This window comes from Ambystoma mexicanum, chromosome 13 (genome assembly GCF_040938575.1).
Source record: "Ambystoma mexicanum isolate Mex_15411 chromosome 13, UKY_AmexF1_1, whole genome shotgun sequence".
NCBI lineage: Eukaryota > Metazoa > Chordata > Amphibia > Caudata > Ambystomatidae > Ambystoma > Ambystoma mexicanum.
This window is the reverse complement of record NC_090938.1, coordinates 757705152-757725635: the sequence shown is the minus strand read 5'-3', so window position 1 is coordinate 757725635 and position 20484 is coordinate 757705152. Positions and strand designations below refer to the sequence as shown.

General features: G+C 44.9%; 1 protein-coding gene across 8 annotated transcripts in view; it reads right to left on the bottom strand.

The window, feature by feature from the left end:
* PRRC2A (proline rich coiled-coil 2A) overlaps positions 1-20484 on the bottom strand; it is a 2343739-nt gene that overhangs the window by 557085 nt on the left and 1766170 nt on the right. For all 8 annotated transcript variants that reach the window (XM_069635075.1, XM_069635076.1, XM_069635077.1 and 5 more), the window contains one exon: positions 1205-1294. In XM_069635075.1, coding sequence (XP_069491176.1) covers positions 1205-1294 — 90 coding nt within the window. The remainder of the gene's footprint in view (positions 1-1204; positions 1295-20484) is intronic.

Sequence of the window (20484 nt, the reverse complement as noted above, 5' to 3'; positions counted from 1 at the left end):
TTCATGTTGGCCTGAATAAACGTCTTTGCCAACCACAATGTTGTGTCAGACTCTTACTTCTGCACCCTTACATAAGGCACCAATTGGCGTGGGGAGCTAAAATTAGCTCCTGGTATCTATTAGTTTTAAGCTAACCAGGCTCTCCTAGGTTAGAAGTAGGAGTTAAATAGCTGCCAGCTCCCCTCAATTTCGAACCATTAATATGATTGGGGCTTGTTTAGGGCAGAACACCAGGCTTACGCAGTTTAAATTATTTTTGAGGGTGCAGACCTGAGCTCTGAGTGAGCTAATGTTCGTACAACAGGCATTTTAGGCCCATCCAACTCATCCACACAAAGGAATGGCCTAAAATAAAATGGTCGGGGGTAGGTCTTAAAAAGAAATGTGTAGTACACCCCCTTTCCCTCCCCCCAATGGATACTGTATTTGCTCAATTGGTCTACAAACAGTACACATAACTGTATCCATTGTGAACTCAAACCCAAATTAACGAGGGCCAACCACCTAGTTCCCAACAAACAATCATCCTGGGACCAAAATGGGCCGATTAAAAAAAAAAAAAAATACCCCTGCAATGGTGGCCACATGTCCCACTAGGGAAGGACACCAAAAAGGGTTTCAGTGGCAGGGAGACTTCAGTACAAGTCCCTCTGGCCACAAAAGTAAAGAAAAGAAAAAAACAGGAACTCCAGCCAAAAAAGAAAATCATTTAGGGGAAGCACATCCCAAAAATTGAATTCAGCTTTAACCCGCCCCCACACAGGCAACAGGTTGGCCTTTCTGAATAAAGCATTCAGAAAACCACCAACATAATTTTACACTGTATCATGAAACATACTGCTTTGCTCACTAGGTGAGCAAGAGAAACCCTAAGGGACATCCTGTTATTTAAATTTGGGTGAGTGGCTCTCATAACCTGAACCATACATCTTAACACTGATGAATGAAGACATCAAGCTAGATTAAATTCCTAATGTACAAAGTTAGGCCCACCTCAATCTCATGCAAATTTGTTAGAAACAGGAACATACAATTATAAAAGTCATATGCAACTAGTGACATTATGTATGCGTTAAAGACAAGTATATACTGAAACAGGACTAATAACCCAATTGTGCTTCCATATGCCATATCGGAAATTAACTGAAAAGCTAGACAGTCTGAAACCTTCTTACGAGACTTGTGAAGTAATACTGCCACTTACCCCCACAATTCTGGACTCCTGCAGCGAACTACCGACCTCCTGCTTTTCACATTTCGGAGAGTCAGATGTCTGAAGATGCAACTCTGAATCCTAAATACACAGAAAGGAGCATAATGTTTAATTGGAGGGCACCCTGATGAGAAGTGCTGTAGAGAAAATGTTAATCAAATGGGAGATCCAGACTTCGTCACTTCCCATGCATATTGTGACGGGGTCAGGGGTTTGACCCCCGTCAGCAGTGTATAGGGAGCCCCCTCAGCCTAGCCCAAGAGGCCTAACAAAGAGTATGCCAGAGCCAGTCCGACCCCAGAGAAAGGGGTAATGGCGTTGGGAGGACCCCAGTCCCTGAATGCCTGTACTGTGCCTTGAACTTTGAAGGTTATGTTCAGTACTTGCTATGTAAGATTTTCATATTTATGACACATCTTCCTGAACGGTCAATCAATCCCAGAACTTTTTGCTTGGACTGGTTAACTATTTTACTTTGTCCCTAGGTGAAGGTGAATCTTTTCCCCCACTCACCTAGTCTTTTACTCTTTTATGGATGACCTTTTGATGTCTCTCCATAGTATATGGTTAGAGTTAGAGTTACCTATAACTTTTGGGCTTAGGCTGGGTTGCCCCTTTGGGCTCCCCTGTTAATTTCTCTTTCATGAACTTGGGTGAACTACTGTTCCCAAGTAGTAAGAGGGATTTTCATACCCTTTAAGTGAGCCAGCATACCCCACCTTGTGAGGAGTGCTGGGGGATACAAGGTATGCCCCTTTGTTACTTTCCGGGTAACATTCATGTTACAATTGAGAGTTTACATGAATGGCTGGTGGCAGTGGTTTTACCTTTATGACTTAATCTTTATTACTCACAGGCTATTAACTATGCCTCGGTAATGCACAGAAGGTACACCATTTTGCAAAAATATTTGGCTCCTTTTTTTCGCCATTTCTTGTGGAAGTTATGTCTTTGGCGGTGCTAGATAAGATTTTCATATTACTGATCAATCTTCTTGACCTGTGTCAACCCCAGAACATTTTCATTACATACCTTTTTTCGACCGTCAGGCCATCAAAGTACACCCTAACACAATACAAAAAGACAAACCACTAATGTACATTTATCAAAAATAAACAATGCAAACCCCTTTGCATTTTGACTTGCAGAATAAAGGACCCTCAATCCTGGTGCAATAGTGGTTGCCCATGGACCTTTTCCCTAATGGGGTTATATTATTAGCACCAGAAAGGAAAGAATTGTTATGGGTTTCTAAGGAATAGATTGTGCCATGAAAGGGATGGGGGCTAATAAAAACTTGATGTTTGTCTCCCAAGCTTGATTCACCTTACTGCTTAGTACACAGTTGGCCACCCACTGGTCCCTCAATTCCATCCTCACTAAATCACTCGTGTCACCGTCCTAAAGCAGTCTGGAGGAATTCACTATAGCTTTGTGAGTTACAAAAAGACAACCACTTACTGTACGGAGCCAATGCAGGCATTTATTTCGGAGTGCATCCCTTGGTTCTCGTTGATTAGGTTGTAACCTGGAACTCTGAGAAAATATAGTACACCTCTTTTGTTCCCCATAATCTTTACTATTGGGCAAGCCCTCCCGGGTTCGAAATCTGGGTGCACCATTATGATCAGCGCTAGGGGCGTAGTTTCTCGCATAGTTATTAGCGCTGGCGTCCCCCATCATGCAAGTTATTTGGCACTGGGTAGCTTATTAGTTCCCATGCATGAAGGTTGCCGGGCGAGCTGATCTCGGTTCTAGGGCCTTGAAATGGGCACATGAGAATCACACTCGATTCAGACTTGGGACGCTCTATTGCAAGAACATATGTGGGTACCATTGTTATTTCCAACAACCAGGGGGGCTTTATAAGCGTGTATTCTAGGCTCCTCTTGAGGTTTGTGAAGCCTTATGGGACCAACGGGGAGCCCGCCCTTGTGCACCACCCCCCTCAGACGTCAATCAAAACGAATAGCAGCTTTTTTTATGTCTGCAACCAAACTTGCTTTCAATTCCATTTGTGAACAGAACATGCCTCCTTAGTGGGCAAGGCAATAGTGGGCAAGGTACATAGGCCAAGTTGGTTAGGGGCACTTGGTGGAGGGAGACCAAATAAGGGGCTGTTTCCTAGGCTATGGCTTGAGCACGATATTGGCCTACGACAATGTTGGGTTCTTTGACTATGGGGTGGAGGGGTGGAAGAGGAGTCCGATTGGCTCGTGCTCCCCAAGTGTGGCACTGCGGGTCAAACACCTCTCCCCCTCTGCTAGATGAGACCTCTGGTGTAGCACTATGAAGAGTGTCTTCTTGTGCAGCAGTGGTTTTACACCCTGTGTTATGTTGCTCCAAGAAACTGGTCAATTTCCTTTCTCAACTGGTAAGCGTATCCTTTGAGTTTACGGTCCCTCTTCTGCCTCTGAGAGAACCCATGTCATAGAAAAGGGAAGGGCTGGATAAGAAAAGGGGTTGGCCTTGAAAGGTTAAAGTGTTGAAACGTTTACTTACTTATAACTGAATTAGTGAGAGCGAACAGTTACAAACATTCTTACTTACCTTGAAATTGTTCCGTCACTTGGGAAAGTATATGTAAGGGTATTTTACTTACCTTGGAAATGTTCTGCAATTCTGAATAGTATAAGAAACAAGTTACTTAACTATTGTTCTCCAGCATGGGTCTGGCATGGATTCACATGCTCTTGAATATTCCCTGCCACCAGGCCGGGAATCCTCGGTAAAAGAAAAAACAGTTTCACTTTCACTTGCAAACTGCATTTCTCCTCTAAACCAATGACTGCACTCTGCCAATGACTGCCCTCTTCCTGAGCCCTTCCTCTGGCAGCCATCTTCACATTTGGTAGCACGTAAAGTGACAGTATGACCAAGAAGAGCCGCAGAGGGGTAGGCGGGAGGGTTTGCATGTGAATCCATGTCAGATCCATGCTGGCGAAGGAACAAGTTACTTACCTGTAGCTGTTCTCCATCATGGGTGTGGCATGGATTCACATGCTCATGAATAAAGAATACCCAGCAGTACAACATTGCACAACCACGGGAGTTGGCAAGGCTCAACATAAGCAAATACTCTTACCTCCGGAACAGGCACACCTTCAAGCGAACAGGTTGTGTAGCACTGCTTGGCCGATCCTGGACTCCTCTTCGGAATCTCTGGTTGACGCAGTAGAATTTCGTGAATTTGTGCATGGATCTCAACGTAGCAGCCCTGCAGGTGTCCAGCAGAGGCACACCTGAAAGGAACACAGTCATCGCAGCAAACACTCTGGTGGAATGGGCTCTCGGACTGCCGGGCAGTGGTCGGCTCGCCAACCGCTGACAGTACATGATGCAGCGAGAGAGCCACCTTGAGATGAAGCCTTGGACAAGGCATTCCCATGGTTCACAGTACCAAAGTCCATGAATAGTTGAGACGTGTTCCGAAAACTATTTGTGCGTGCCACATAGAACTTCAGAGCACGAGCCACGTCCAGCGAGTGCAAGGTTCTTTCAGCCGACAACTAAGGTTTCGGAAAGAATACAGGTAACACCAAAGGCTCATTGGGATGGAATTCTGACGGCACCTTTGGCATGAAGAAGGGGTGCTTCCGAAGCACCACCCTCGATTCGTGGAAAGTCTGATAAGGCTGCTTGCAGGATAGGGCATGGATCTCACCCATCCTCGAGACAGAGGTGATGGCCACGAGGAAAGCAGTTTTCCATGAGAGGAACTTGAGAGGGGCTTGATGTATAGGCTCAAAGGGGGCTCCCAGGGCAGTAGCCTTCCACAGCAGAAATGATCAAAACAGTGCTTTGAGGAACTCCTTGACGAGACAGTGTGATCAAAGAAGATCGTCCTGGAGACCTGGAGTAGTGGGAGATAGCTGCAGATGCACCTTGATAGAGGCGTGCGCCAGCCCTGCCTTGGCCAAGGACAACAAATATGGAAGAATCCGCAGGGCCTTGACACTCAGAGGGGTGATCTTCTGTGACAGGCAACACGTAGATAAACGCTTCCACTTGTGACCGTAGCATTTAAGAGTCAACAACGCTCTGGCCTTGGCAAGGACCTCCGTCCAGACCGCTAGCAAATCGTATCTTCCAAACTCTATGGCTGCAAGAGTCAAGCTCTCGGGTTCAGCGACCCTGGGTCGTGATGCGGGATTGTGCCTCCTTCTCTGGTGAACAGATCTGCGACCACCAACAGCTTGATCAGAGGCGACGCCGACAAGAGAAGGTCCGGGTACCAAGTCTGCCTCGGCCACACCTGGACGATGAGTATTATCTTGCATCGGCACTGTTTGAGCCGATTAATCACTCGCAGCAGGAGAGGCAACTGAGGGAACGCATATAAGAACAGGCCCTCCCATGGGCAGGAGAACACGCCCCCCCATGCTCCTCGGCTGGTGGAACCTGCTGCGAATTTCTGGCATTTGAAGTTTGCCGCCGTCGCAAACAAATAGATTAGGGGTCTGTCCCACTTGAGGAAGATGCGGCCCACCTTATCCTGCCGGAGTTGCCACTTGTGGCAGGAGCACAACTCTCTGCTGAAGGAGCTGGCAATGGTGATCTTGACTCCCATCTGTCGGAAACCTGTGTCGGCAATGTCCATTACAGTGGACGGCAATGTCCACTGTAATGGCATGGCCCGATGCCATCTCCCCTTCCTGGAGTAGGGAAATCGCCTCTAACCATTTGTCAGGCAGGAAGTCCAGAATCATGGCCAGTTTGTACCAGAGTTTTCTGTCGTACCTGGCCAGAATCACCAGTGCATTGGCCACCTTCACTGCCGACCCCGGAATAGATGATCCTTCTCCCCATGGCGTCCAACTTCTTGCCCTCGCAGTCCGAAGGGATGGAGGATGAAGACTAGGGGTTAGATCTCTTCCTCGCAGATGCCGACACCAGAGTCCGGTGACGGTTGCGACCATAGGCACCTGAGTGCAGACTCCAGCACCTGGTATTTTTTCTCTAGCCTATCCTGCTTGGCTGGGGCCCGGATCTTCATCAGGGCCAGACCCTCATCCCAAATGTCGTCCAGGAGGGGTACCGCCATGATGGTCTTCCTCTTTGCCTTGGAAAGGAAACCTTCCTTTTTGGTCTCTTCGGGCATCAGCTGGAAGAACTCAGACAATATCGCGAGCATGGCATGAAATAAGGTCACCCTGTCTGTTCCTGTGTCCTGGACCTTCGGGAGGCAGCGGAAAGGGTGGGAAGAGTGGGGTGTGGAGGTTGATAAGGCGGTGGGGCTTCCTCTTTTTTTTTTTTTTTGAGGTTGATCCGGGGCCACTGGGGTCGCTGGAGCCACCAGAGTCAGGGGCATTCTTTTATGAATTTCCGACACCAGCGTGTGCAGGGACGAGAGTATGTCCAAAGAAACATCTCCAGAGCTCGTTCTGCAGGCATAATAGGCCCTGCGGCACCAGCATTTTCGTTGCCGTCCCCGTTTCTGCCGTAGTCTGTCTGCTGTTCCATCGTCCAGCACGTCCCCTTTTTATTCCCTTTTTATTTATTTAGCTTTTGAAGAGCGCATTTAACCAGTAGGTATCTGGGCGCTGGACAATCAGAAGTATTTTACATAAGCTACATAGAGGAGCCAACATACAATTATACACATTTGCAATATTTACAATTTAAAATATAGGCAACCAGTGCTTAGTTCAGGTATGCAGGTGATTTGCGAAAGATAAGAGGAAGAGTGCCAGGTGCGATGCTACTGTTTGAATGTTAGGAGCCAGGTTTAAAGTTTTCTGCGGAATGAGTCATATCTGATGGGTCGTGGGAGGGTATTCCAATCTTTAGCCGCTACTACCAGGAAACTAAGGCCCCCGGCTTGGTTTCTCTCGAATTTGGACACAGTGAGGTTTGGATCAGGGTGAGTAGGTTGGTGAGATATTTGGGTGCCGTGTTGGTAAGGCATTTATGAGTAATCGCCATGGTTTTGAATCTAATTCTGTCCTGGACCGGAAGCCAGCGTGCTTTGCATTTTGTTTTAGAGATGTGCTCTCTCTAGGGATATTTAAGTGTTAGGGAGAATTCTCAAAAATGTGCTAACTCCTCCCACCTTAGAGACCCCCCAGCTCTTTTGCTAAACCTTGGGACTTTGAACTTTTCAATTCCATATGTTTTCTGTGATTGTTTCTTTTTTGTTATGGAGTCTAACCAACTCCATAGGCATCATCTGTTACAATTGTGTCACAAAGCACCTTCAGTGCAGTGCCACAGGGAAGTCTTCCAGATTTCCCAAGGTTTAAATACCTTCTCTGGGATCAACTGCTGTTTCCCAGAGCGGTAGAGTGAAATTGACTACTTAGCATTGTACTTGCTAGACCCAGCACGCCCTATCTTACAATAGAGTGCTGGAGGGGTTACTTACTATCACCTGTGTCTAAATGTTCAAGTAACATCTTAATTGACTGGCTAGTGGAAGTGGTTTCATTTTGAACTACCAAGGTTTACATTTACCGCGACCGTTCGCAGACCCGGTAACGTTAACCGCGGCAGCCATCTTTTTCAAAATGGTGTCTAGCCATCGTTAAAATGGTGCCGCTCTTTTTTCACCAGGTCTTTGTGGAAAGGCCTTTCTAGAATTTTTCTCTGCGCGCCAAACCCGGTTTGGTCTCTTTATTCATTCGCCTTTGGCAGGCTTCAGGAGTGAAACCAGCCTCTGGCTCCAGAGTGTCTGGGGTAGGTAGGAAGTGTATGTGGGAGGTGCCCAAAACTCCCTGTCTCCAAGGAGACCCAAATGTACTCTGTGGTGATTGGCTGGCTGACTGTCGGGCAAGGACAGCCACCCTGCTGGGTGAGTGACAGCTAGGCTGGGAGAGAACTGAATAAAAGGAGAGTCTTTTGGCTGGGAAGGGAGAGTCGACCACTGGACGAAGGAACCGAAGAAGAGCTTCAAGAGGACGGCTGCTACAACTCCTGGACAGTTGGTTTGCCCATTGAAGCCCTGCTGCAGGTCTGATTGACAGAAGCCCCTTCAAGGACGACTACTTCCTTTGAGTTGGTGGGACCAATCAACTCATAAGCCACCTGATACCATTCTCGAACCTGGTTAGGATTAACCAGGGGGAAGAACAGCTACTGGAACTGAAGTGACTCCATTTTGTTTGCGTTTTCCGACGACCCCGTGCAGTGCATGAGTCCCCCAAGGTCCTCCCTCTTTTCCCCACGACTAAGGCTTAGCAACAGTGAGATCTGCAGGAACGGCCAGGAACCAACAACTTGTGCTGTATTTGTTTCTTCATACTAAGGTACTGTGCCAACCCGCCACTCTCGCAGTGAAAGTTTGCAAAACTTTCCCAACTTGCAGGCCTAATCAGCTTGTGACCCAACAAACTATTCTTTTTCACCTAAACTACTTCTGAGAACTTTTGCCAAAAATTTACCATTTGATACCAGAAACGCCCTTTCCTATCCAGAACACTAACCCATTGACTTTGGCCTTGGCCTATTGACTTGAATTGAACTCTTCTGGTGAACTGAAACTATTTGCACTGTTTAACAAGTATATGTGATCTATTCTACTTACTATGTGCCTTTTTGCTCACTTCTAAGTAACTGAACTGCCATTTGACTCCTATTTCAGGGGTGCTCAAACTGTCTGGGTTAGTGAGGAGTCCAGGTACACGGCCAGGATTTTTGCCTCTTTCAAGATGGTGATAGTATTACAGTCTATTTTGAAGGCTTTGTATTTAGGGTCAAGTTTTTTTAAGGCACATTTGGGTACCAACCAGTAGCAACTCAGTTTCAGCGTCGTTTAGACAAAGTTCATGTTGAGGCATCCACGTTTGGATGGTCTGATAGATAATGTTGAGTGTGGTGGAGTCCATATCGTAGTTTCCTGAGAGGTGCAGTAGGATTCGAGTCATCTGCACAGTTAGTATAGGACACTTCGAGTTCATCTAGACGGTCAAACAGGTAAACATATTATATAGTGCGAGTGACACGCAGGATCCTTGGGGCACGCCACAAAGAACTGGGGCTGGGTAGGCGTCTGCTATGTTGGAGAAAACTCGTGTGTGTTCTGAGAGGAAAGATTCTATCCAGGTAATGGCTTTCGAAGAGAATTGGGCAGCGCTAGCTAGGTGACAGCACAGCATTTTGTGGTTCACTAAACCAAAGGCTGTAGAGAGGTCGAGGAGAAGTAAGATGGCTAGGTTTCCATTGTTGATGACGTCCATTTGGTTTTTTAGGTCGAGGAGCGCTGTTTCCGTGCCATGCCTAGGTTGGAAGCCCGATTGGCATAGGCCTAAGAGGTTATTTGTTTCTAGATGTTCTTGAATCTGAAGGTAGGCAGCTCGGTCTAGGATTTTCAGGAGGAAGAGAATGGTAGTAATGGGGCGGCAATTGGTCGGGATGTTAGGGTCGAGCGATTTGTTTATTATTTTTTTTTAAAAGAGTGGGAGGACACAGGCCGATGGCCTTCTAGAACTTTCGATGAACACTCGACGATCGTTGCCCTTGAGGGGCAGCCCAAATTCACAAACAAACAGATCCCCGCTTGTCGGCCGATGTAGAGAAAGAGCAACCGGACTCTGACAAAAATAGGACTTTTTCTCAAGAAAGCATGAAAAAAAACAGAATAGCTCACAGAGCAAAATTCGAGGACTTCCAACCCTTGAACGTGCAGTAAAAATCTGAAGCTGGCTGCCAGAGGAGGAGCTTAGGGAGAGGGCAGTCATTGCCTGGGGCAGTATGACCCAGAGTTCAGTGATTGGTTTAGAGGAGAAAGACAGTTTGTAAGTGAAACTTTTTTTCTTCTTCATGAGCATGTGAATCCATTCCAGGCTAGGGATACAACGGTATACCGTTAAAGATACAGTGAACAATTTAATTGAACAATAACCGCCACGTTGTGTATACCGTTAAGTGTGCTTTTCAATCTGATTTGGAAAGCCTGCAGTAAGCAAGTGCTGCGCAGTCTTGGTCTTGCACCGCTGGATGTGCCGTCTGGCAGACAAGAGCATAGGGAAAGTGAGGCCGCATTAGTAAATACAGATTTGCTGCTGTGACCGTTCTTGATCTGATCAGTAGAGTCGGGTCAAAGATCAGCCGACTTTGCGCAAATTGTGTTGAAAGCTGCCCAGCGGCTGAACCTTTGTGTTCCCCATGCAAAGCAGGTAACAATGAGCTGACTGACTTGTTCTATTAGCATACCGGAGACTCGAGTTCATAGACTCCGACAGACCCAGATTTCATGGGCAAACTAGAAAAGTTAATTTGTTTCAGGCATTATTTATTTGAAATGCAGCATACAGATGTTAAATGTTTTCACACAGTCATGCTGCTCCGCGCTATAAGTCCGATCTTCTATGGTGATTGTCCCAATTTTCAATTTGCAATTAGTAAGACCACAGGGACATCACAAGGGTGAGCTGAGGGCCTGAACTAAAAGTGAGCATTTTATTTTTCCTTTGGTTCGTATGTAAACAAATGTAATAAAACGTTCAGTGACTTGCAAAACAGTGGAGCCAGGAGCAATTTGCTTAGCAACCACGCAGCCAGCAGGTGCAGAAATGTATCGATTCAGCATGGCCTGGCATCATGTGCCATTAGTTCAGCAAGTTAAGGTCCTACAGCACTGAGCAAACACACATTGGAACAGCTCTTTCTGTGAAAATTGTAAAAAAAGGAACAGCCAGTGAAGTCATGCATATCAAATTACTCTCCCCAAGGTTTAGATTCAAGGAACTTTGTAGTTTTCCCACCAATTTGAAAGATGGGGAACTACACATCCCAGAATTCAAAGGTGGGAATGAACTGGATGCCCTTCTGATGCATGTCCACAAACAACTTTAGCTCTGTAGACCAGGCATGGACTGGCCTTTAGGGCAACAGGTCCATGGTCAAACCAAAAAGGAACCAAAAACGTGAAATACTTGTGTGGGGCACTTTTTTGGCCAAAGTGGGCCAGTTTGATGAGTGACTTCACTATGTGGCTAATAGTTTTGACCATTGTTGCTGAATAAATATTCTTTTAAAAGTACAATTTGCATCACATTTTATCAAAAATATCCCCCTTGGATACTATTCAAACAGTGTTCCAAAATGAATGAATTCCCATTTGCAACTGTGTGCCACTTTTATGTTGGTGCCCGAGACAATTTTATGACCCAGTCCGACCCGGCTCTAGACTGTGTGAACACTGGGCCTATTGGTGCTTTCTGCTAGTAAATAACTGCCCCCCCCCCACTGTCCTCTGTGTAGATTTGCACATTGGCACTAGAGTTGTTGCTTCGCTTGATCCTTCACCTACCTGCCTTCTGCATATGGCACTGGACTCAGGCAGGCAGGACAGATTCTACATTCAATTTGAAGTATCCAGAGCAATGGAGGTGAAATATGGCATGGGTCTATTCTCAATTTCTAACACCACCCATGAAAGCATTCCTCCCTCTGAACTTGCATCACAAGGGTCCTAATGCATTTAGACCTTGGGAAAACGGTAATGATGGGGATGTGGTGAGGTGGTCTAGGCCATATTTGTGCCAATATGTATTTGAACTTTGTCATTTTCCAAGTTTTTTCTTTTGCCACTTTAAGAAGGTAAATAAACATGTATTGCAAGAACCTAGAAAGAAATCAACAGCGCCCACTGAACGCTGTCCTTTCAGGATTACATGGTCAGTGGTGACTCCGACATCAGACCTTCATAATACACCAGGCAAATGGTAAACAAGCTATAGTGATTAGATCACTATCCAACTTTTCGGTGGGTCTGTGTTGGAAATTACATTTTGACAAAAGAAACACAATGACATGGGCTTTCAGACCGCACAAGTGACTTTTTCTCTTTAATGTGATAAAGAGTTGCCAAAATAAACTTTGTCGCAGCGAGGGGTCATGATGCCCATGACATGTGGTTCCAAAAAAAATGCAAGTCAAGGCCAATTTTCAAAGCGATGACCTGTGACTGAGCAGCAAGCTCAAAATGTGCATTATAACACTTCCACTAGTCACTCTTTCATTCAAGGCGATCAACGAGTGAGCGCCATGAAAGACCAATTCTGCAGCCGCCTTAGATTCCTGGAGGATCAGCTAAATACGTGCAGAGACAAGTTTCAAAATGCTACGTTGCTAAAGCTGGAAAATCCTGCCTGCGTATTCGCAAGTTAACCAAAAAACATTGACTTAATGGTCAGTTAAAGAACTTCAAATTTAAAAAGGCAATGTAAAAAAAAGTCTTTTTTTGGTACAAGTAGTTTCAGTTGGAGCAGTTTTTAATACCATTCCGTAAACCACACGTGCTTGACACAAAATCAATATGTTAGCAATAGGAAGAAGAGATACAGTGCCAAGAAGGAAAAGGATTTAATTTGGGTTGGCGGCTTTGGGGTTTATATATTTATAATGGATATTTTCTAAACATAAGACAATGGGGGATTTCACTGGTTCTATCATTGAATTTACATATAATAAGCCACACCACAAAATTCACTCATCTCTGCGGGTATTCCCTGCTGCCATACTAAAGGGTAATTCCTCCTCCTCTTCCTCTTCCTCCTTGTTGTTTGGTGGAAGCAAGGGGTGGCATTTCAGTGGAAAGTATGTTGCGAAAAGCCCAATTCTGGCCCTGGGTGCCTGGTTTTGTGAAGATTAGTTAACTACCTGCTATACCGTAAAAACTAATACTGCGACACCCGTATTCTAGACCCCCATGCTGGAGAAACGTGGATTATTCAAATACTTAGTGATGCCTTTTCGGACTGTGCAATGCACCGGCGGCCTTTCGGTTCTTCGTCAATTAAGTCCTTCGCAAATTCCTGTTTGTGTTTGTAATGGTCTACATAGATGACATCTTAATTTACTCTCTGGACGAGATCTGACATCAGGAGCACGTGAAAAAGGTTTTACAGAAACTGCAGAGCATAACCTTTTTGCTAAACTAGAGAAGTCTCAATTTCATATGGACGTGGATGAATTTTTGGGTTGGGTGATCTTGCCACACAGACTGGAGATGGACGTTCGAAAGGTGCAGGCAGTAGCTTATTGGCAGACGCCAAGTTGTTTGGGTTTTGCCAATTTGTATCAGCGATTTATCAAGAATCTTTCATTAAGGGTTGCTCCAATCACGAGACTTCTCAGGAAGGGGGTGAAAATTGTTTAGTCAGCGAGGCTGAGCAGGCGTTTCAAGACTTAAAGGCAAATTTCACCTCAGGACCAATTCTAATTCACCCGGATTCGGCTCAACCTTTTTTCTTGGAGGCAGACGCATCCCATCTGGCTGTTGGAGCAGTACTATTCCAGCAGCATAAGGAGACGGGCCAATTGCACCCAGTGGCATAATTTTCCAAGAAACTGGCGCCAGCAGAGATCAATTACACAATGACAGATCATGTGTTGCTAGATATTAAGGTAGCATTTCAGGAATTGGTTTACTATCTTTTGGGTATGTGCCGCACAGTTACTGTCCTCACGGATCATAGAATTTTACGTCTTCTGAAAATCGGCCAAGACATTGACCAGAGACAATTAAGATGGTCACTCTCTGAATTCGATTTTATTATTACCTTTAAACCAGGAAGACAAAATGGCAAGGCAGACCCGCTCTGTAGGCAGTTCCCAGGTAGTTTGAAGATGTAGGAGGATAAGTTGACACCCTTGACTGCCTAAGAACATTTTGCTTTAGCCGGCTCGACAGAAAAATTGGATTTGAAGCTCATTCATTAAAGAGTGAAGCAACAAATGACAGAAGAACAGCTGCAAGAATGGGTTTGTGGAGATCCTACACAAACCATTCAGGATGGTTTACCCAACGTGGATGCACGCCTCTATTTGGCAAGTGAGGAGATTAGAGAAGAGGCCTTAAAAGAATGCCACAAATAGAGTTTAGCAGGACATCTAGGTTATAGAAAAACATTGGAATTATTGCGAAGTCACATCTGGTGGAGTGGAATGAGAAATTATATGTTAAATTATGTGAAAACATGCTAATTTTATGCACAAGCTGAAGAAGAATGCAGTAGACCAGCCGGTTTTCTGTAGCAGTTACTAGTTCTGCCCAGACCCTGTCATACGATTTCGCTAGATTTTATTTTAGATTTTCCTAGAGATCAAGGATGCTCCTCCATTTTAGTGTTTGTGGATCACTTGTCAAATGCTGGGCATTTTATTCAATGAAAGGAACAGTTTCTGCTACTAGTTTGGCCAAAACATTTTTCTAAGAGGTCATGAGATTACACAGACTACTGTTAGGCAAGATTTTATGTAGTAACCCTGTGGGAGACTACACCAGCCTTGTCATCTTGGCAGTATTGTAGGGAGAATTCTCAGAAATGTGCCAATTCCTCTCTATCTTAGATACCCCAGCAAATGTGCTGGATTTTGAGGACTTGAATTTTGCACCTAGAGAGAGAGAGAGAGAGAGACTCTTTTACCAACTCTCTCATGTATTTTAATGTGATTTTGATCTCTGCGTTTCTTTTGGTTGTGGAGTCTGACAAACTCTATAGGCATCATCTTTTACATTGTGTCACAAAGCACCGTCAGTGCAGTGGCACAGGGAAGTCTTTCAGATTTCCCCAAGGTTTAAATACCTTCCCTGGGATAAACTACTATTTCCCATAGCAGTAAAGTGAATTGACTTTACTTACATTTGTAACTTTCTAGACCCAGCACACACTATCTTACAATAGGGTGCTGGAGGGGTTACTTAGTATCCCCTTTGTCTAGCCTCATGTACAATGTTTATGTTAACCTTTCCTCACTGAATGGCTGGTGGCAGTGGTTTACTTTTAACTACCTTTGTGTTTTTACCGCGGGCTGCGTTTGCAGCCACGGTAAAGCACCCATGTGTGCCATTTTTGTCAAAATTGCCCGTCTTCTTTTTTTGCCATTTCTTTGTGTAAAGGTCCTTCTTGAGATTTACTCTGCGCGCCAAACCAGGTTTGGTCCCTTTGTTCATTTTGCCTTTGGCAGGATTCAGGAGTGAAGCCCGCCTCTGGCTCCAGGGTGTCTGGCGGGGGCGGGAAGAGAAGGAGGTGCCCGAAACTCCCCGTGCTTAGTCTCCAACAAGACAAAAATGCACTCTTAGGTGATTTGCCGGCTGGCTGTCCCCGCAAGGACAGCCACCCTTCTGGGTGACAGCTAGGGTGGGTGACAGCTAGGCTGGACTGAAGGGAGAAACCTGCATAAAAGGCAAGGCTTTTTGGCTTGGAAGGCAGAGTCGACCACTGGCTGAAGGAACCGAAGAACAACGTGGAAGAGGACACCTGCTGCAACTTGAGGACCATTGGCTTTCCCAGTGAAGCCCTGCTGCTGTGCTGAAACTCTAAATTTGTATCGACAGAGAAGCCCCTGCAAGGACGACTTCTCCCTTTGAGTTGGTGGGACCAACCAACTCCAAGGTAAGCCACCTGGACATCCTCTCGGAGCTGGTTGAAATTCCATTGCAGTTGCTGCTGGAACCGAATAGCCAGGGAGAGGAACACCAGATTGTGTGCATTGCTTTTAAGCTGGCCAAGAGCTCCAGGAAGATCCTCCGGACTTCCCAGGAAGAAGGACTGACCGAGCCTGAGCCCCTCAGAGTGCGGGACCCCAGATGCAAGGAAAGCCCATCTAGACAGCCAGGAACAGTGGTATTGCTATTTGTGGTAGACGTGAGGAGCTGAAACACTGAAGTGCCACTTGTTTGAAGATTGCCGGTTGCGAGGAGTCACCGTCCCTTTGTAGTGCAGGAGTACCCAGAGGTCCTCCCTCTTGTCCCCACGAATGAGGCCCAGGAACACCAGGCTATGCAGAGCTGCACAGGAACAGAAGTCATCTGCTGCACTTTACTTTAACCAAAGGTACTGTAAAGTCTGAGAGAACTTACCTCTTGTTGTGCTATCTTGCTTGTTGTTAGGGAGAATACTCAAAAATGTGGCAATTCCGTCCACCTAAGAGGCCCCCAGTAACTTTGCTGGATTTTGAGGACTTGATTTTTTTTACCTGGAGAGAGAGTGAGCCTTTTTTCCCCCACTCATGTATTTTGAACGTGTTTTACTCGTGTTTTCTTTGGTTATGAATTTTTAGACAACTCCATAGGCATCATCTTTTCATGTGTGTCACACAGCACCCTCAGTGCAGTGGCACAGGGAAACCTTTTCAGGCTTTCCCAAGGTTTAAATACCTTCTCTGGGATAAACTACCATTTCCCAGAGAAAGTAAAGTGAAATTGACTTTACTAGCCTTTTCAAATTCCTAGACCCAGCACACCCCATCTTACTATAGAGTGCTGGATGGGTTACCTAGTATCACCTGTGTCTAGAAACTCATGTAGCAGTCAAATGCTCCCCTTTCCTCTCGAAATGGCTGGTGGCAGTGGTTTTACAACAAACTACCATGATTTTTCCCCGACCGTGAACACCGGTAGCATTAAATCGCGGGAGCCATGTTTTTCAAGATGGTGTCTGAGCCCCCTTTGTTTAAACAGGTGCCGGTCTTCTTTTTTCGCCATTTCTTTTAGGAAAGGTCCTTCTAGAGTTTGTCTCTGCGCGCCAAACCAGGTTTGGTCCCTTTGTTCCTTCGCCTTTGGCAGGCTTCAGGACTGAAGAGCGCCTCTGGCGCCAGAGTGTCTGGGGAGGGCAGGAAGTGAGGGAGGTGCCCGAAACTCCCTGTGCTTAGTTGCCTAGGAGACCCAAATACACTCATTGGCTGGCTGTCTGGCAAGGACAGCCACCCTGCTGGGTGAGTGACAGCTAGGCTGGAATGAATGCAAGAGAACTCAATAAAAGGTGAGTCTCTTGGCTTGTTAGGCTGAATCGACCATTGGAACAAAGTAACTGAAGACGAGCTTGAAGAGGACTGCTGCTGCAACTCCTGGACCGTTGGTTTGCCTGGTGAAGCCCTGCTGCAGGTCTGAATCGCTAAGTTCACCTCAACAAAGAAGCCCTGCAAGGACGACTTCTCCCTTTGAGTTGGTGAGACCAATCAACTCGACACTAAGCCAACTGGATACCATTCTCGGAGCTGGTTCTATTTTCCTCAGAGTACAGCAGGCAACCAAATAATCAGGGGGATGGCAAGCTTTGCGACCAGTCCCAGTGCAGACATCCTCCCGCTTGTCCCCACGACTGAGGCTCAGGAACAGCAAGATCTGCAGGACTGCCAGGAACAGACGTATTCAGCTGCACCTTTTTCTTCATTTGTAAGGTACTATGAAACGAGACCGACAATACTTAACTCTCGCAGTGAAAGTGCTTGAAACTTTCCCAACTTGCAGGACTAATCAGCTTGTGACCCAACATATGATTATTTCTGTTACGAACTGCTTCTGAGAACTTTGACTTTAGCCCATTGACTTTGGCCTGACCCATTGCATTGAATTAACTCCTCTGGTGAACTCAATGTATTATCACTGTTTAAGAGTAACTAATCTTTATTAGCCTATGCCTTTTTGCTTCTATTTCAAAGTAGTTTAAATGCCTCAGAAATGTATAGTGTAAATTACTGAAGTATATTTGTGTGTAATATAGATTGCCTCCTTCTAGTGAATGTTTTATAACAGACTCTGAAATAAATTAGTAAGTGTTTTACCAAGAAACATTGAGTGTAAGTTTATTTGAATACTTGTGATTGTAGACCTCTGTGTAACATCATTACAGCTCACATTCCCCTCTTGAGATAAGCCTGGCTGCTCAGCAACACTACTAAAACTGTGCAGTACAGACTCAGACCAAATTGCTCCTTGAAACACTTATGTATAGGCACGTTATGGATGCCATATCATATCAAGATTGGTTTGCTTACCCCTGTAGTCCTAGTTGTGTGTAATGGTCCCAAAGGGTACTGCATACAAACTCTGCCTAACCCTGAAGTGCTGCATCCTATACAAAGACTTTTGCCCATTGACTTTGGCTAAGCCTATTGAATTGAATGACTCTTCTCTTGCTATCTGAAAGTATTTGCCCCGTTTAAGAATATTTGTAATTTCTTGTGTTCAAATAGCCTTTGCCTTTTACAAACTATTGAGAGTATTCTGTATGCCAACAGTATGGTATTAAGGTCCCCAGCAACCTTGGTACTGAAGTCACCTGTGAGTGTAGGTTGTGTCTGTGGGCCATCCCAAAAGGGCCTTCCTTGTCTGATCCAGAAACTCAAAGTGTACAGTATTGAAGTATATTTGTGTTTTACTATTCTATTGCTCTCTTCTGAAGAAGGCTTTATAACTGACTAATAAATACATGATTTGTTTATGCAAGAAACCTTGAGTGTAAGAGTTTATATGAATACCTGTAACTGTGAATCTTTGCGTTACTCCACTACAATTCACATTTCCCCTCTTGAGATAAGCCTGGCTGCTCAACACGCTACAAAAACTGTAGTACAAGTTTACACCAGAGGTTGGGTTGACTATACCTGTAGTCATAGTTTGTAGTGTTCCCAACTGGTACTGCATACAAACCTTGCCTAGCACTTGTCCTTGTTGGAGACTTGTCTTGTTTGCTCTTGTAGAGTTGCTTGCAGCTTCTTTACCTCACAAGCCTAATCAGCTTGTGGCCCTAGTTTAATTTCTTCTATCCTACAAAGACTTTTTAAACATTGGAAAATACTATCTACTTACCTGCAAGAAGTGCTTCAGTACACCTTGACTTTTAGTAACTTAACATTGGCTGGCATGGCTTCCTGAATGGTTCTTCTCTCTTCTGCTTATGTGTTTGCCTTCCTTCTAGGAAAGCGTTAACAGACTTTGCATTGTTTTCTTTCTTTTGAAGTACTTACCCGATTAACAATATTCTGAAATCTCTTTTCTTTGACACTCCTCTCAATGATATTTTAAATACAACAGTGATATATAGAAGTTTGCAGCACCCTAACTATTGAAGTTGCCTGAGAGTGTAGGAAGTGTCTTATGCCATCCCAAATGGGTATTTGCTGATTTAGAAAAATAAGTGTGTATTATAAAGTATATTTGTGTGTTGCTTTATATTGCTCCCTTCTGAAGAAGGCTTATTCAAACTGAATGTTAAATAATTGTTAAATCAATAAACCTTGTTTGTAAGAGTTTATTTGAACAATTGTCACTGTGAATCTCTGTGCAACTCCCCTACAGCTCACATTGACCCCTCTTGAGATAAGCCTGGCTGCTCAGTCATCCTACCAACTTGTATAGTACAGGCCTATACCAAAAGGTGGGTTACCTATTACCAAGAGGACAAGTGTTGTTTAGTCTCCCACATGGTTACTACAGCAATTCTTGCCTAACGGGTACCCAATAAATGCCCGCGTATGCTGATCAGCAAACTTCATACTCGCCTTGCTGCATTGTAATGCCACCCTAGCCCGTTCCAAATTCTTCCTCATAATTTGAAGTCTTTCTTTAACCTGAGGGCAAGTTACCTCAAAAAGGAGGGTCAGACCTTAGGTACCGGGGATTATAGCCCTGGTTGCAAAAGAAAGATGATATCTTAGTTGAGTCTTTTGAAAACCTATTGCGACTGAATTCAGCCAGCCAAACTAGATCCACCCAACTACCATCTGATTTAAGGAAATGCCTCAAAAGCTTTTCTAATTGCTGGATTTACTCTCTCAATTAAACCTTGGTTTGTTGGTGATAAGCGGAAGATGCGCTCACTTCCATTCCCAGTTCCTGACAAAATGCTGTCCAAACCTTTGATACAAACCGAGATCCTCTGTCAGACTATTCGAGTGGTTGGCTTTTAAAGAGAATTCTCATTTCTGTGCTAATTGCCGTCTACTTTAGAAACCCCAAGCTCTTTTGCTGGAATTTAAGACTTAATTTTTATCCTGGAGTGAGACCTTTTATCACTCCCTCAAGTATTTTTCACTGATTTGGACCCTGTTTCTTTTGGTTTTGGAGTATGACAAACTCCATAGGCATCATCTTTTTTATTGTGACACACAGCACCATCAGTGCAGTGTCACAGAGAAGTCCTTTGGATGTCTCTAAATGTTTATATACCTTCTCTTGGATAATCTACTGTTTCCAACAGCAGTAAAATGAAATTGACTTTACTTACCTTTTTCCCTTTGTAGACCCAGCACACGCCATCTTATGTGGAGTGCTGGGGGTTAGTTAGTATTCCCTTTGTCTACCTTCTCACGTACATTTTTTTGTTACCCTTACTACAATTAATGGCTGGTGGCAGTGGTTTAATTTTCCTACCATTGTGCGTTTTACCGCAGAATGAATCCTCATCTGCAGTATTGCACCCATGGGTACCCATTTTGTCAAAATAGCCCTGGTAATCTTTTTTCGCTATTTCTTATTTGCAAGGTCTTTCTTGAGATTTACTCTACGCGCCAAACCAGGTTTGGTCCATTTGATCATTTTGTCT